Genomic DNA, 16,183 nt, shown 5'->3' on the forward strand with positions numbered 1-16,183 from the left:
AATCTTTTTACTGTCTCCATAGCTTTTTTCTTTTCCTGAATGTCATATAGTTGGAGTAATAAAATATTTAGCCCTTCAGATTGGCTTCTTTCACTTAGTAATATGCACGTATAGTTCCTCCATGTCTTTTCATGACTTGATGGCTCATTTCTTTTTAGTGCTAAATATGACTCCATACATAGTCTGGATGCACTACGGTTTATTTATTCATTTACTTACTAAAGGATGTCTTGGTTGCTTCCAAGTGTTGGCATTTGTGACTAAAGCTGCAATAAACATGTGTGCACAGTACTGATTTTAAGATAAACTATATGTCCTTAATTACTGTGGTCATTTCTCTTCAAAAGAACTCTTAGCACTGTGTTTGAAACATCCAGGGTTTGAGTTGATCAACAATATGGTTTAAGAAGATTATGCTAACAATTATCTTATTCATTTTTACATGAATTAATTTTATATGAATGTGTGTTTCAAACATGAACCCCTACTGTGTGCCAGGCTCTATGTTATGGAGGATACAGGCACAAAAACCTCTCTGTACCCAAGAGAGTCTAGAAAAGAAAGCATATTTGGGACTTCCCTGGTGGTTCAGTGGCTAAGCCTGTGCTCCAGTGCCGGGGGCCAGGATTCAATCCCTGGTCAGAGATCTAGATCCCACATACCACAACTAAGACCCAGTGCAGCCAAATAAATAAATTAAAAAAAAAATTTTTTTTTAAAGAAAACATATTTAAGTGACTGTGCAAGTAAGTTTACATGCGTAAGAAACAGCACTGGTTCTTCATGACCAGAACATCAGAGTAAATAAGTTTTGACTTAGACCACCACCTTTTTTTCCCAGAATAGTCAAAATGTGAACAAGTAAAAAGTAAAGTATTTTGTTTAATGGTAAACATTCCCAAGTTCTTCTCTTTCTCTTTTGGTTTTTTCCTTCACTTATGTGATGTCTTTCTAAAGAGACATGACTTTTAAAGCTCTGAAACCTTGAATGCAGTTTCCTCATTGGTATGGTGGTATGGGCTTTATTCACACAACTGGCCACCACCCTTCTATTGCACCCGTAAGAGAAGTCATTTTTTAATTGACCATCTTAAATCACCATATAAGAAATAAAATGTCCAGAAGCATGAAGGTATAGCAAGAAAGTAGCTGGTGACACATGATCCCAAACCAAATCAAGTGACTGCCAGACTTAGGGGTCATCTACGTAGAATCTGGTGATAGTTTTGTTGGTCTGGCATCTCTGACTAGTTAAACTAATGAGAAGGCCTCCCACGGGCCAGAATGTCTAAACTTTGGAGGAAACATATTGGGAACACACTTTGTAGGATTTGGTTTTGCCTTATGAGTAGAGCACTTTGTGTGGTGGTATTTCCCTTGCCAGTATTTTGTCTTCTAAACTGAGTTAAGTTACTTTCACCTAGAGTTGTTAGAGTTGAAGTGACTTGCCTCATCAGACCAGTGATTCTTGTAAGCAACATCATTTCATATTGGATCTTGGTGTGTGTGTGTGTGTGCATCTGATGAGACATCAGTATGAAGCAGTATTCTTAAAAGGCTTTTGTGTTTTCTTCAGTGCCAGCACTTCAAATATTGCCCGAATAGAGGAAATGGAGAGACTGTTGAAGCAGGCTCATGCAGAGAAGACAAGGCTGCTTGAATCCAGGGTAGGCCTAAGATCTTTATGCCAGAGGCCAGTGATGTGGCGGTTCAAGATGCCCTGCACTTGACGCTGGAAAACTGTCTTCAGGTCTCAATAAGCAGTGGGACCTTGGAATAGTCACTCTACCTTTCTTGACCTTATTTTCTTTTTATTCTTTTTTATTTTTTGGCCACACCAAATGGCTTTTGGGAGAAGGAAATGGCAACCCACTTCAGTGTTCTTGACTGAAAAATTCCATGGAGAGAAGAACCTGGTAGACTACAGTCCATGGGATCGCAGAGTCCAGCACGACTGCCTGCACGCACAAATGGCTTTTGGAGTCTTAGTTCCCTGACCAGAATTGAACCTGGGCCCTCAAAGTGAACGCACAGATTACTAACCACTGGACCAGTAGGGAAATCCCACTGGCCTCATTTTCTTTTCTAAAAAGTGAGAGTGTAGGAGAGGTGTTCTCTACCACTCTTTACTGCAGTACCATTTTTTAAAATGTAAAATGTATATAGCATGGGCATAGTGAATTCTTTGTATTACATTTTCCTCTCAATGGCCCATTTGTTTGCCTGCCGGGGCAAAGGAGAAATGGCAGGTCTTTACACGTTCTCCCTGCCTTGCCAGTTCATGGTAAGGACACTATTATAATATTAAAACTCCCACATTATTATGACTATATTTCAAGCCAGAATCTGCACTTCCTTAGGAATCCCCCAGATTCCTTTGCATCCTGCCTGAAAGGGCACCTCCTTTCCTCCTCTGACTTCCCCACTGCTTCCTCTGCGACCTTCAGCCAGGAAGCCACAGAGCAACAACAGGAATTGGAAGAACCCACACCATCAAAGAAAGGCTAAAAGCTGTGACTAGTGTTGGGTCACAATTAACCTTTTTATATTAAAAATGGAGAGTTTGGGTCATTAGTATGAAAGGACTGAACAGAGTCACAAGCTGGGTTTCACTTAATATTCCATTGTTAACTTTATGTAGTGGCTGCATTTCTGCACAGAATGATTTGAAAGCTCTGTGAGCGATGATTATGGATATTTTACTCTTGGTTATACACTGTAAGAACCTCAGCTATAAAATTAGGAATTGCCTAGTGAGATTTATATATATATGCATTGGAATTATTCAAGTATAACCAGTATGTCTGAAATTTTCTTCTGCATGATGATACTTAGGAACGAGAAATGGAAGCCAAGAAACGCGCTCTGGAAGAAGAAAAACGACGTCGAGAACTCCTGGAAAAACGGTTGCAAGAAGAAACTAGCCAGAGGCAGAAGTTAATTGAAAAGGAAGTAAAAATAAGGGAGAAACAAAGGGCACAGGTGGGTCGGTCAATCTGGATGGGCTGGCGTAGGTTGCCCCCTGGTGGTAATTTTTTAGAAGACGGTCATGCTGTGTCAGGATGCCTGTGGCTGTGCTGCCCATTAGCCCTTGGCTTGTAATGGCCAAGAGAAAGATGTTATTGGGCCAAAAAAAAGTGTATTTATTTCAAAACTCATTGGGGACAACTAACAAAATGACATTTTTCTTTAATTAAGCATGGAACATTTTCATGGGAACCCATTTTTTGGAGTATATTTAAAAAGGAGAATTTTTTTTTTTTGAGCAACTTTGAAAGTTCGGCTAGATTCGTTTCTAGAAACAAATACAACACCCAAACTGAGTTGAGAAGAAGAGATTCTATTATGTCATCTTTTGGAAGCAGACACTCCAGCACAGAATAACCAGCCCAGTTCCTTGCTGGTGGAATTAATATTTATGGTGGAATTAATTTTAAATTAATTTTAATGGTGGAATTTAATTAATAATTAATATTTTGAATTATTTTCCTGACCACACTGTGTTGTCACAGTGCTGCCAGTCCACACACATGGGCCCAGGATTGCTGAACTCAGGAGAACCATCACTTTGTTTAACTTCCTATCTCAGTCATCCTGGAGTTTGGTCTTGTTACTAGAACTGCTTACATAATGTATGTTTCCTGAGAAACTAGAGTAAAATTTTAAGTACCATGTAATTTAAAGATCAAGTCAGCTTTACCAAGGCTTACTAGATTTAAAGATAAAAGGTACCAGTTCCCTTATTCCTTCCAGTTGCTGGCAGTTTGAAGTTCAGCAGTGAGAGATTTGCCTTAATCTGTGGCACCTGTCTAGAGTCAGAGTACCACAGAATCAAAGGCAAAATAAAGGAAAAATCCAAGTAAAACGTGTTCGTTTTATTTCATTATGCCAAACCTCTGTCACATTTTGATTTGCCGGAAAGGTCATCCATGACTATTTGGTATCTGAAGCCAAACCAAAGGCACAATTCTATTTTAATCTCAGTGATTAGTTTTGTTTCCAAGTATATGATTAGGTTATATTCCCCCAGGACAAAGGGGTGGGGTAGTTAACAGCATAAAATACAATACCGTTTTAGAAATGGTGACATGCACTTCCTAGACTAGACGAACCTCTGCTCCAGCTGTGGTAAACTTAAAGACATCAACGTACACCTCTTCAGTGTCTGGTCCCGGACAACTCATTGGCTACAGCTTTCATTCCACATTCTTACCTTATTTTAACTTTGCCTTTCAAAACACCTCTGCCTTCAGTTTCTATCAGAGATTATACGTAAATCAGCATGTACATACATATATGCTTGGGGTATCTAGTGGGGGCTGTACTTACTAAATGACGTTCAGTCAGTTACATCATGTCTGAGGTTATATAAGGAGAACTGTTGTTGAGGTTGTGGCAGGGAGAACTGGGAACGTTACAGTGGAGGAGCCCTCATCTGCAAGAAGCAGCCGAGAGAACTTCATGCCTTATTTCCTTATGTTTTTGTCTTGTTATCGGCCGTGCCAAGCGGCATATGGAATCTTAGTTCCCTGACCCGGCATCAAACCCATGTCCCCTGTGTTGGAAGTATGGAGTCTTAACCACTGGACCGCCAGGGAAATCCCTTCCCTGTTTTAAGTGCTGAGTACCTCTTTTAAAACTAAGGTAAATGACATGTTTCCATTTTCTTATCTGGCCTTTTCAAGGAACAGAATCTGTTGGCCTGAATTTATTCACATCCCCCTCCTCCCCATACCATAGCATTTTTTTTTAAATGCCATCCACTTTTTAGATTCCAAATGACAGTGTTTAAGTTCTCATAATTGCATGGACGTTCGAACACTTAGGCTTTTCAGTTCATAAACATCTGTGACCTAAAACCAAACAAAGAGCTATAGATTAGATGGGCTTGTGCATTTCCAGGCTCGACCTCTGACCCGCTATCTGCCTGTGCGGAAGGAAGACTTTGATTTGCGGAGCCACGTAGAGACTGCTGGCCACAATATCGATACGTGTTATCATGTGTCAATCACAGAGAAGACCTGCAGAGGATTCCTCATCAAAATGGGTGGAAAAATTAAAACCTGGAAAAAACGTTGGTTTGTTTTTGATCGGAACAAGCGCACCTTCTCTTATTATGCAGGTGGGTCATAAAAAAAATCCAAGTGATATTCAAATCAGGAATTTTCTGTTAAAGAACAAAAGCAATAAAATTCAGAATAAATAAGTAAAGTGAAAAGTAATAGATTAATGGCAATATTAGCTTGATAGATGTATATTGTATTCAGATCATATGGTCCAGTATTTACGAATTTCCTCTAGAAATAATAAAAATTACATTTTTAAAAAGTGTGAGTCAGTTTGTTCTGGTTCTGAAATAAACCAAATAAATATTAAGTGGAATGTATTTTTTAGACCAAAATATTATCTTTTAAACCATGAGATCAGAAAAGATTTCTATTTACTTATTTATGGTCATATGCCCTATTTAAGTCACACACAATTAGGCAGCTTAGCTGACAGCCATTCAGCTCTAGTTCATGGTAATTTCAGCAGTGAAAAGCTCCTCAGTGAACTATTGAATAAGTTAAGTATTTACTGGGTAAATTTCCAGTAAATACCGGAATATTTTGGGGTTCTTTAAATGATTATGAGACTTGTACCCTACTGAATCCTCTATGAATACAGGAATATTTGTGTAACCAGTGTACTTATTAAGAACCCCCTTATTTACACATAGATTTCATATGAAATATGCCCATTAGCTGCACAAGTATAGCTGTACTCTCTTTTCAGCTGCTGAATAAGAGTAGTGTCAGACTCGAGGTTATAAAGACACCCTGCCTTGGGGTGATAGTTCCAGCATTTATGAGCATTGTTGGGAATTGTTACAAAGTGTAGCAAGTAATAAATTAAAAAAAACAGTCCAGTCATTTAATCTGTAGGGTGTGGTCAGGTATGTTTATGAAGAAAGGTGTGAGAAACCAAGAAGCATGTGAAAGAAAAGAACTTCTGGCTATGGAGTCCCAGAATCCCAGAGTGAAGGGTGGGCAGGGTACATGCCTTTAAGTTGGGGGCTCTTTGTGTGGGGCTCGAGTTGCTACGGTGGAGAGCAAATGGCCTAACTCACTGACTGGTTACCTCTTTGGGGCTTTCTGACTTTGGGTTTTATAAGAATCCAAAGACAAGATCTTCAGTTAATACAATAGAAGAGATGCCTATGTAATAAGAAATGCCAATTCAGTGTCTGCAAAATGCATAAAGAAGTTTTGCTGTGTGCTAGTCTCCACTGACAACCTTAGCCAGAATTTTAAAATAATTCAAATAAAACAGCTTTGCTCATGTCTGCTCCTTTTTTCTAGGAGCCTTATTTCATTCTTTCTTTGGTCTGACAGGTGAGAGGTTCAGTGCTTCTTTCTGGCCCATGTAAATGTGTTTTTCAAATTTGAACTTCTTAGTGACCAGTTTTCAATTTTTTTTTTAAGTACCAAAATATTTTGGTATATGAACAATTAACTCAGAACCCTAATACCTAAAACAGACAAAAATTATATTTAATTCAGCTGTTTAATATTTACAGATTGTACAACTGACTGGTGAGACCTAGTTTGGCAAACGAAACGCTGCCCATTTGGCTCTGTTTGCTGCCATCATCAGCTTCCCTGCTCCCACCCTCCCCACCCCAACTCTTTCCCAGACACCACCAAGCACAGGATTAGATGAGCCAGCAGGCTTGTCCTGCAGATGTAGTTCAGGCTGGACCTTTCCCATAGGCGCCACGGGATCAAATCCCATGTCAGCAAGCTAGTCAGCTTGGTAAAAGTCAGCTTGGTAAATGAACACGGCATGTGTGTAGGGCCTAAGCCAAACTCGTAGGTCTCCCTGTGGAGCAGGCCCCTGTGCTCGGCCTCCCACACAGTAACTGAGCAACTTTAGAAGAGTCTCTAAACAAACCTGAGGCACAGAAAATATGTCTGTAAATTGCTAGGATAATGCTTTTGAGAAGGAATACTAGAATTATCTCATCAATTTACAAGAGCCTTGTATTTTTCGTTCTTACTGATGTGCCCTACAAACAAACGTTTTCTTCCCCCAGTTTTCTGCCTGCTTTGAAACACTGACAAGGTTTACTTTTATCTTCAGATTTTATTTTATATCCATTTCCAGAAAACAGAGTATTATTGTTTTCTGGTGAATGAATTATTGCAGGATCTTTTCCATCAAATGTTTGAGAAACACACTGACCTTTTCTTTCACAGAAACTGATGGAAACCCACTGAACATGGTATTAATTAAAAGTGTTTCCCTAGGAAGAGCAAAAATAAACACAAAAATATGGTCCATGCTCAAATAAGTTTAAAAAAATGCTAAGTTAAATGCAATTATATAGGTTTATTTTCTGCTGAACTTATCAGGGCTGATATTTTTCAAATTTGCTTTTTACTGTTGTTATGGGAGTTGGGGGGGGCAAGGACTCTCATTTTAATAAAAACTTCAAAATGCAACTTAGTCTAAATAATTTAAGTCTCTGTCCCATGAAAAAAGTTCTGACCTTTTCTAACACCGTTAAGCATGAAATATCCTTTCAGATTTTCTCCATGCCTTTTCTATATGGTTCAATGTACATAGGTATTGTTTCTTCTTTAATCCATTTAGGACCAAATTATTCACCCTGTTCATACCTTTCTTCTCATAATATTTCAAGGTTTTTCTCTTGAGCGCTTGCATATTTACCTTGGTCTTTTCACTGGCTGTGTAGATTCCATTGTGTGGCTGGTCTAGAATTGAATCAGTTCCCTGTGAAGGCTCCAGCAAGTCTTTTGCAGCATTGTGGGTGGCTCTAGCGGTGAAGAACCCGCCTGCCAATGCAGGAGACGTAAGAGACACTGGTTTGATACCTGGGTTGGGAAGATTGCCTGGAGGAGGGCACAGCAACCCATTCCAGTGTCTTGCCTGGAGAATCCCATGGACAGAGGTGCCTGGTGGGCTACAGTCCATAGGGTCACACAGAGTCGGACACAACTGAAGCAACTTAGCACGCAGGTCCTAATGAACACAAATACGTATACACATGCATAAGAAGCTCTTTTAGGATGCAGTTTTAGAAGCAAAATTGCTGAGTAAGAGAATTTTGGCACTTTCCATTGTGTATGTTTTACCAAATTGACTTCCAAAAGAGGCTTTCTTATTTGCATTTCCTCCAACAGTGTATGATAAGAGCCTCTTTCTCTGCTTCCTCATCCATGATTTTGAGATTTTTTTTAAAAATGTACTTGCATGTGTTATCATCCCTGCAGAGATTAAATTACAAAATATCTCAAGAACTTATTGTTCTTATTAGTCATTACAGAGTGATGTTATTTGGTTGGTGGTTTCGTTGGTGGCTTTGTTTTCTTTAATGTTTGGTTTGGTTTTTATGGCAAATATGATGAAATCTTTGGAAGCAGTTTGAAAAGCGTTGCATTGAAAGGACATTAAATTATTAACATGAAGCTCTGTTGGGAACAGGGTTAAAAAAAAACAAGCAGAGTAGACAAGAAATTTGATAGGGAAGAAACATAAGTAGGATATTATTTAAAATTATAAATAAAAAGCACACTTATTACAAATGTTTATAACAGTTCCAGTTAAGTTGCTCAGTCATGTCTGACTCTTTGCGACCCTATGGACTACAGCACTCCAGGCTTCCCTGTCCATCACCAACTCCTGGAGCTTACTCAAACTCATGTCCATTGGGTTGGTGATGCCTTCCAACCATCTCATCCTCTGTCGTCCCCTTCTCTTCCCGCCTTCAGTCTTTCCCAGCATCAGGGTCTTTTCTAGTGAATCAGTTCTTTGCATCAGGTGGCCAAAGTATACAACTACTGTCTTGAGAATGTAGGAAAATAATTTTTATTGATGTTAATGGTGTTTACACTTTGTGTGCTAAACTGACAGTCAATATTCTATATTATATTTTGACTGCTAATTTAGTGAAAAGCCTTGAGCAAAGTTACTTAGTCCCTTTCATGTAGGGTTGCTAATTCCCAAACTTTTTTTTTTTTCTCTTTTTTCAGGATGGAATGGGGCTAACCTATGTTATCTGAATTAACCTTAGACAATTTAAATGCTAGATAAATTTTTTAATTCATTTATTTTAATTGGAAACTACAATATTGTCATGGTTTAAATGCTAGATAAATATTTTAATGATGGTTATAATGAAGTTGTGATTTTTTCTGTTCATCAGTGGTGATAAAGTATTTATTTTAACACTCATCTGCCATTGCAGACAAGCATGAAGCTAAATTAAAAGGAGTAATATACTTTCAAGCCATTGAAGAAGTATATTATGATCACCTCAAGAACGCTAATAAGGTAAGCAGTGAATTTCAGATTGCCACGATTTGAATGCATAAGTTGGGGTGAGAGTTTCCCAAAGGTCCAGTGCTTAGGACTCCATGATTCTACTGCAGGGCAAGCCGGTTTGATTCCTGGTTGGGGAACTAAGAGCCCACATGGCGCATGGCCAAAAAAAAAGTTGGGTGAAAGAAGGAGTTAGTACTTGCTTATGAGGAAACTTCAAGGAAACATCTTAGTAAGGCAAGAGTAGTATTTATTGAGCTATTTTTGGAGCACTCACTCTCAGCGAGGTACCCCTGCTAGAACTTTACAAAGTATCTGCTAAAATGACTGGTGAGCTCACTGTGAGAGTTCTTGTGCAAAAAGGCCAGAAAGATGGTCAATCTTGAGAAAGGTGTTGAGGGCAAGACTGTAGGTTATATTAGAGCAAAAGTAATGGCTACATAGATTCCTATAAATTGGAACTTTTAACGAGGAAGAAGCCCTCACGTATCTCTGTGTTATATTTAATGTTGTATTTGCAGTGTATTCGGTTTACATTCTTTTCCTCTCTTGATTTTCTTTCTAGAGTCCTAATCCTTTACTTACCTTTAGCGTCAAGACACATGACAGAATCTACTACATGGTGGCCCCGTCGCCAGAAGCCATGCGGATCTGGATGGACGTTATCGTGACTGGGGCAGAAGGCTACACTCACTTCTTGTTGTAGCGCTGACACAACTTCAGGGCAGACTGCAATATCTTACAAGAATGAAGCCATACCAACACCAGGTGGACAGACCCAACAGACCCGTCCCTTTAACTGTGGATACTCAGAACTGCATTCATATTAACAGGAAGTCATTTGTAACAGAGAAAGAAGAGGTTTTAATTCAGAGCTTGATCATAAATAATTCAAAGCTTGATCATAAACAGCAAAAGAATTGCCTATGAGAAAGAAAACACTCTTTTGGTAAAGAGCATCACTTATAGGAACATTTCTTATAAACTCTTTTTATCAATTGTTGACTTTGATGAAATAAACTGGTTTACAAAATGTCTGTATGTACTTGGAAAATACGAAATTATTTTAGCACCCAAATCATTGGCGGCATTGACGTTACTGGTAATCAACTCGCTCTTTTTTAAAGGAGTATTTTGTGGAAGATTATTTTATAAATATTAATATAAACAAATAAGGGCTTGGAAAGGGAGTGTGTTGTAGGAGGAGTTTGGCCCTAATTTTTAAGTACTGCACCAAAACCAAAGACTTGACATGACCTCTGCTGAACAGTAGTAGTTTCAAGTGATGAACTGCCTTTAGTGTCACTCTGCATCTTAAAATGGTACTTTGTTGCCAACAAGTGCCCAGGAAATTGACTTTGAAGAGTCACCACCAGCATAAGCTACTGTCCATACATAGCAAACACTTTGTAATAGAAGAACAAAAAGCTGTGTGTTGTAGGAAGAAGCAGTCTTGGACATTCTATCACACTGGGCAATTTAAAATAAAGAGAATGTTTAGCTTCAGCTGCTTTGCTGATGATTTCTCCATTCCCGGGGCTGAGAATAAAGGCAACAGTAACTGATTTCCTTTAGATTGTCCAACTTCTCTTTGTTGTGGAGTACACGTGTTAACCGCAGCCTCACGTGATATAACTATGAAATAGAGCTCTGTTTTCACCAAAGAACAGACCAATTAGAATACTTATTTTCCAAAGTATTGTAGTTCTATTCAGAGGCACAGGAAGTTCACCTTAATGTTCTCTGTAATGTACTGTTTTATGATGTTTTTTCTTTACAGTTAGCTTTTGTTTTTTAGAGTTCAATTAATTTGTATTGAATGAAATGACTTCAGGCAAGTCCTTTTGTAACAGTTTTTCAAATGCCATTTATCCTGGTTTATCATGTTGTGTGTGTTTGTAAGTATGAATGTACTCTTTCTACTCATTGACAAAGGAATAGAAGTAGAAAATAATAATGTTACTTACTAGTAAAAATGAAATGCTTAGATTAGAAGTGTCTATAAAATTTGTCAGGCCTGACTGGGTACAATTTTTTTTTTTAATTTGCAGTGGTTTATATACATGTTGCCAATAATAAGATTTTGCGACTGGATTACACATGACGTTACTTGAACAGTGAAGGACAGAATCACAATTGCAGAAGACATTTTCATAATCTGTTTCTACAGAGATCACCCCTCAACCCTGTAGTGATCTAAGACAGTGAAGGACAGGTGCTGAACGTTTGTTGGTTAATGTAAAGATATAACTTTTCTGAATTGTACTTTACTTTCTTCATAGGACTGTAAAGATGCTCTAGTCAACTTTCTATCTTGCACGATGTAGTAAATGGTTCAAATATGTGTGTCAAAATATGTTGAGTTTGGATTAAAATGTTGATCAGATTTCACATTCTAAAATAAATTCATTTTAATTAGGAAATTACCCATTGGTAACATGACAAGGGATGAATTAATCAGCAGAAGTCAACTGTAGAGTGTACATAAAGTTTGTGTGCTAGCTAACATTGTGACTTGTAGTTTATAAACTGAAATAATCAGATATGTCTCTGGTCACATTCCTGTTGCTAACAAAATGAGATACCCCTGAGAAATCTGGCATCTTTATGTCTAATTGCATCGATGCAATTATTACTGGGGATTGAAAGAGTGCATTTACCTATCTTTCTCTCTGATGGGGAAAAAATCACACAGGTGTGAAGTTAAAGCTCTAAGGCTTTACTTAGTGGGGACCACATTTGTCTCCCTGAACTAAGGCAGCAGGTTTCAGAGAAAAACTGCCCTCAACAGCATGTCCTTTCACACATGTTAATGAAGGCAACATTGATAGTAGGTCAATGGAAACAACATTGTCTGCTTCAAGCCCATCACCGTCAGTAAAAGCATCTTCACTTGACTCCAGTCACAATTTTTGCTGATGTGTTAAATTGATGAAGGTGGATGGAGAAAATGATTCATGGGTTCGTGGGTTTCTCTGGGGTTGTGTGTGTGTGTGTGTGTGTGTAGTGCCTTTCCCAGTATGTGAACAAGTAAAATTTTATTTGTTTTGCTTCACATAAAATGCCAGAGACATGTAAAAATAAAGGGAGAGAATAGGGACAGGAATGACTGAGAATATTTGGATTATCCAAAACCACAGTAAGAAGTGTTTGCTGTTAAGATACTATGGATGCTGAAGTGATGTGCGTCACCTTAGTGATTTTAGCCCCTTTGGAGTCTACGACAAGCTTAATGGAGAGCCAGAGAAATAACTCAGCAGCTTTTGGAGAAAGTTGCTAAATCAAGCAGCTATCCTTGCTCTGTTTCTGGCATTATACCTCTCAAGGAAATCTATTCTTTCATCTGTCCAACTTCCCTGGTGCCTTCTAAAGAATAGTTTCTCAAAACTCCAAAGATAAGCTGAATTCACTGTATCCAGCCTTTGCCTTTGACTCTAGCACCAGCCATCGCTCCAAAATTTATGACCAATATGGTTAAGTGGCTTTACTCAAAGTCGTAAACCAGCCACTGTAACTTTTGCATAGAAAACAAACAACAAAAAAACTGAGGTAAGGCTTTACTTGTTGATGCTTGAGGCCTCCAAGAATTGCTTTGAAGGACATCAGAGCTGGAATCCAGAGACCCTTGTACCACAATTTATTCAATCATATTTTTATTGGCCGTTCCCATTTTTCTTCTGTTTGCCTCTGAAAATGCTGCTCTAGCAGATAACATCAGATCAGATCAGATCAGTCGCTCAGTCGTGTCCGACTCTTTGGGACCCCGTGAATCACAGCACGCCAGGCGTCCCTGTCCATCACCAATTCCCGGAGTTCACTCAGACTCACATCCATCGAGTCAGCAATGCCATCCAGCCATCTCATCCTCTGTCATCCCCTTCTCCTCTTGCCCCCAATCCCTCCCAGCATCAGAGTCTTTTCCAATGAGTCAACTCCTTGCATGAGGTGGCCAAAGTATTGGAGTTTCAGCTTTAGCATCATTCCTTCCAAAGAAATCCCAGGGCTGATCTCCTTCAGAATGAACTGGTTGGATCTCCTTGCAGTCCAAGGGACTCTCAAGAGTCTTCTCCAACACCACAGTTCAAAAGCATCAAATTCTTCAGCACTCAGCCTTCTTCACAGTCCAACTCTCACATCCATACATGACCATAGGAAAAACCATAGCCTTGACTAGGCGAACCTTTGTTGGCAAAGTAATGTCTCTGCTTTTGAATATGCTATCTAGGTTGGTCATAACTTTCCTTCCAAGGAGTAAGCGTCTTTTAATTTCATGGCTGCAGTCACCATCTGTAGTGATTTTGGAGCCCAGGAAAATAAAGTCTGACATTGTTTCCACTGTTCCCCATCTATTTTCCATGAAGTGGTGGGACCGGATGCCATGATCTTCGTTTTCTGAATGTTGAGCTTCAAGCCAACTTTTTCACTCTCCACTTCCACTTTCATCAAGAGGCTTTTGAGTTCCTCTTCACTTTCTGCCATAAGGGTGGTGTCATCTGCATATCCGAGGTTATTGATATTTCTCCTGGCAATCTTGATTCCAGCTTGTGTTTCTTCCAGTCCAGCGTTTCTCATGATGTACTCTGCATGTAAGTTAAGTAAACAGGGTGACAATATACAGCCTTGACGAACTCCTTTTCCTATTTGGAACCAGTCTGTTGTTCCATGTCCAGTTCTAACTGTTGCTTCCTGACCTGCATACAAATTTCTCAAGAGGTAGATCAGGTGGTCTGGTATTCCCATCTCTTTCAGAATTTTCCACAATTTATTGTGATCCACACAGTCAAAGGCTTTGGCATGGTCAATAAAGCAGAAATAGATGCTTTTCTGGAACTCTCTTGCTTTTTCCATGATCCAGTGGATGTTGGCAATTTGATCTCTGGTTCCTCTGCCTTTTCTAAAACCAGCTTGAACATTAGGAAGTTCACGGTTCACATATTGCTGAAGCCTGGCTTGGAGAATTTTGAGCATTACTTTACTAGCATGTGAGATGAGTGCAATTGTGCGGTAGTTTGAGCATTCTTTGGCATTGCCTTACTTTGGGATTGGAATGAAAACTGACCTTTCCAGTCCTGTGGCCACTGCTGAGTTTTCCAAATGTGCTGGCATATTGAGTGCAGCACTTTCACAGCATCATCTTTCAGGATTTGGAATAGCTTAACTGGAATTCCATCACCTCCACTAGCTTTGTTCGTAGTGATGCTTTCTAAGGCCCACTTGACTTCACATTCCAGGATGTCTAGCTCTAGGTGAGTGATCACACCATCGTGATTATCCGGGTCGTGAAGATCTATTTTGTACAGTTCTTCTGTGTATTTTTGCCATCTCTTCTTAATATCTTCTGCTTCTGTTAGGTCCATACCATTTCTGTCCTTTATCGAGCCCATCTTTGCATGAAATGTTCCTTTGGTATCTCTGATTTTCTTGAAGAGATCCCTAGTCTTTCCCATTCTGTTGTTTTCCTCTATTTCTTTGCATTGATTGCTGAAGAAGGCTTTCTTATCTCTTCTTGCTTTTCTTTGGAACTCTGCATTCAGATGTTTGTATCTTTCCTTTGCTCCTTTGCTTTTCCCTTCTCTTCTTTTCACAGCTATTTGTAAGGCCTCCCCAGACAGCCGTTTTCCTTTTTGCATTTCTTTTCCATGGGGATGTCTTGATCCCTGTCTCCTGTACAATGTCACGAACCTCCGTCCATAGTTCATCAGGCACACTCTATCTATCACATCTAGGCCCTTAAATCTACTTCTCACTTCCACTGTATAATCATAAGGGATTTGATTTAGGTCATACCTGAATGGTCTAGTGGTTTTCCCTACTTTCTTCAATGTAAGTCTGAATTTGGCAATAAGGAGTTCATGATCTGAGCCACAGTCAGCTCCTGGTCTTGTTTTTGCTGACTGTATAGAGCTTTTCCATCTTCAGCTGCAAAGAATATAATCAATCTGATTTCGGTGTTGACCATCTAGTGATGTCCATGTATAGAGTCTTCTCTTGTGTTGTTGGAAGAGGGTGTTACATCCTTATAAACCATTATTATTTTCTATAGGATGGTCACAAATTGGGGCCATTGGGTCAAAGAGCATTGACAATGATGTAAATTTTGAATTGTCATAGGTGATATTACTTGACAAAAGAGTTTAGCGGTTTACTTTCTCACCATCCATACACGAATGCCAGCTTGCCAATAATTGTTCATTTTAACTTCTGCCAACATGATGGGTAGGAAAAATGGCATGCTAATTTTTAACATTTAATTCATGTTATTATTTCACGTTTTTCAATTAGTGAGCTTGATCATCGTGTTTACATATGTGAACTGCCTATCACAAATATTGGCCAATTTTATTGGAATTACGTATTTTTTCTACCAATTTCTGGGAGCAGCTTGCTAAGTCACTTCAGTCGTGTCCGACTCTGTGCGACCCCAGAGATGGCAGCCCACCAGGCTCCCCTGTCCCTGGGATTCTCCACGCAAGAACACTGGAGTGGGTTGCCATTTCCTTCTCCAATGCATGAAAGTGAAAAGTGAAAGTGAAGTCGCTCAGTCATGTCCGACTCTTAGCGATCCCATGGACTGCAGCCTACCAGGCTCCTCCGTCCATGGGATTTTCCAGGCAAGAGTACTGGAGTGGGGTGCCATTGCCTTCTCCGGGGAGCAAGCTAAACAGAAGTATTAACATTTTGTTATCCACTCAGAAAATCTATTTCGCTATACGTTTTTATTCTTCTTTATTCCAGGGGTTTCAAATCTTGCTTTAAAATTTTACTTTTGTCTATACTATATTCTCCTAAAGTGTATTTAATCCTCTCGGTTTTATTCTTTCATTGAGACGGTTTAACTACTGGAATTTATCTTCGCACA

At 39.2% G+C, this 16,183-nt stretch overlaps 1 protein-coding gene across 14 annotated transcripts in view; it reads left to right on the top strand.

The window, feature by feature from the left end:
- PHLDB2 (pleckstrin homology like domain family B member 2) overlaps positions 1-11,710 on the top strand; it is a 241,811-nt gene extending 230,101 nt beyond the window's left edge. For 13 of the 14 annotated variants that reach the window (XM_015471035.3, XM_005201281.5, XM_015471043.3 and 10 more), the window contains 5 exons: positions 1,577-1,667; positions 2,836-2,982; positions 4,903-5,122; positions 9,251-9,336; positions 9,890-11,710. In XM_015471035.3, coding sequence (XP_015326521.1) covers positions 1,577-1,667; positions 2,836-2,982; positions 4,903-5,122; positions 9,251-9,336; positions 9,890-10,030 — 685 coding nt within the window. In that variant the 3' untranslated portion in view covers positions 10,031-11,710. The remainder of the gene's footprint in view (positions 1-1,576; positions 1,668-2,835; positions 2,983-4,902; positions 5,123-9,250; positions 9,337-9,889) is intronic. The other variant, NM_001206308.1, reaches the window with a different exon arrangement.
- The last annotated feature ends 4,473 nt before the right edge of the window (positions 11,711-16,183 follow it).

The sequence above is a fragment of the Bos taurus genome, chromosome 1, assembly GCF_002263795.3.
Source record: "Bos taurus isolate L1 Dominette 01449 registration number 42190680 breed Hereford chromosome 1, ARS-UCD2.0, whole genome shotgun sequence".
Taxonomy (NCBI): domain Eukaryota; kingdom Metazoa; phylum Chordata; class Mammalia; order Artiodactyla; family Bovidae; genus Bos; species Bos taurus.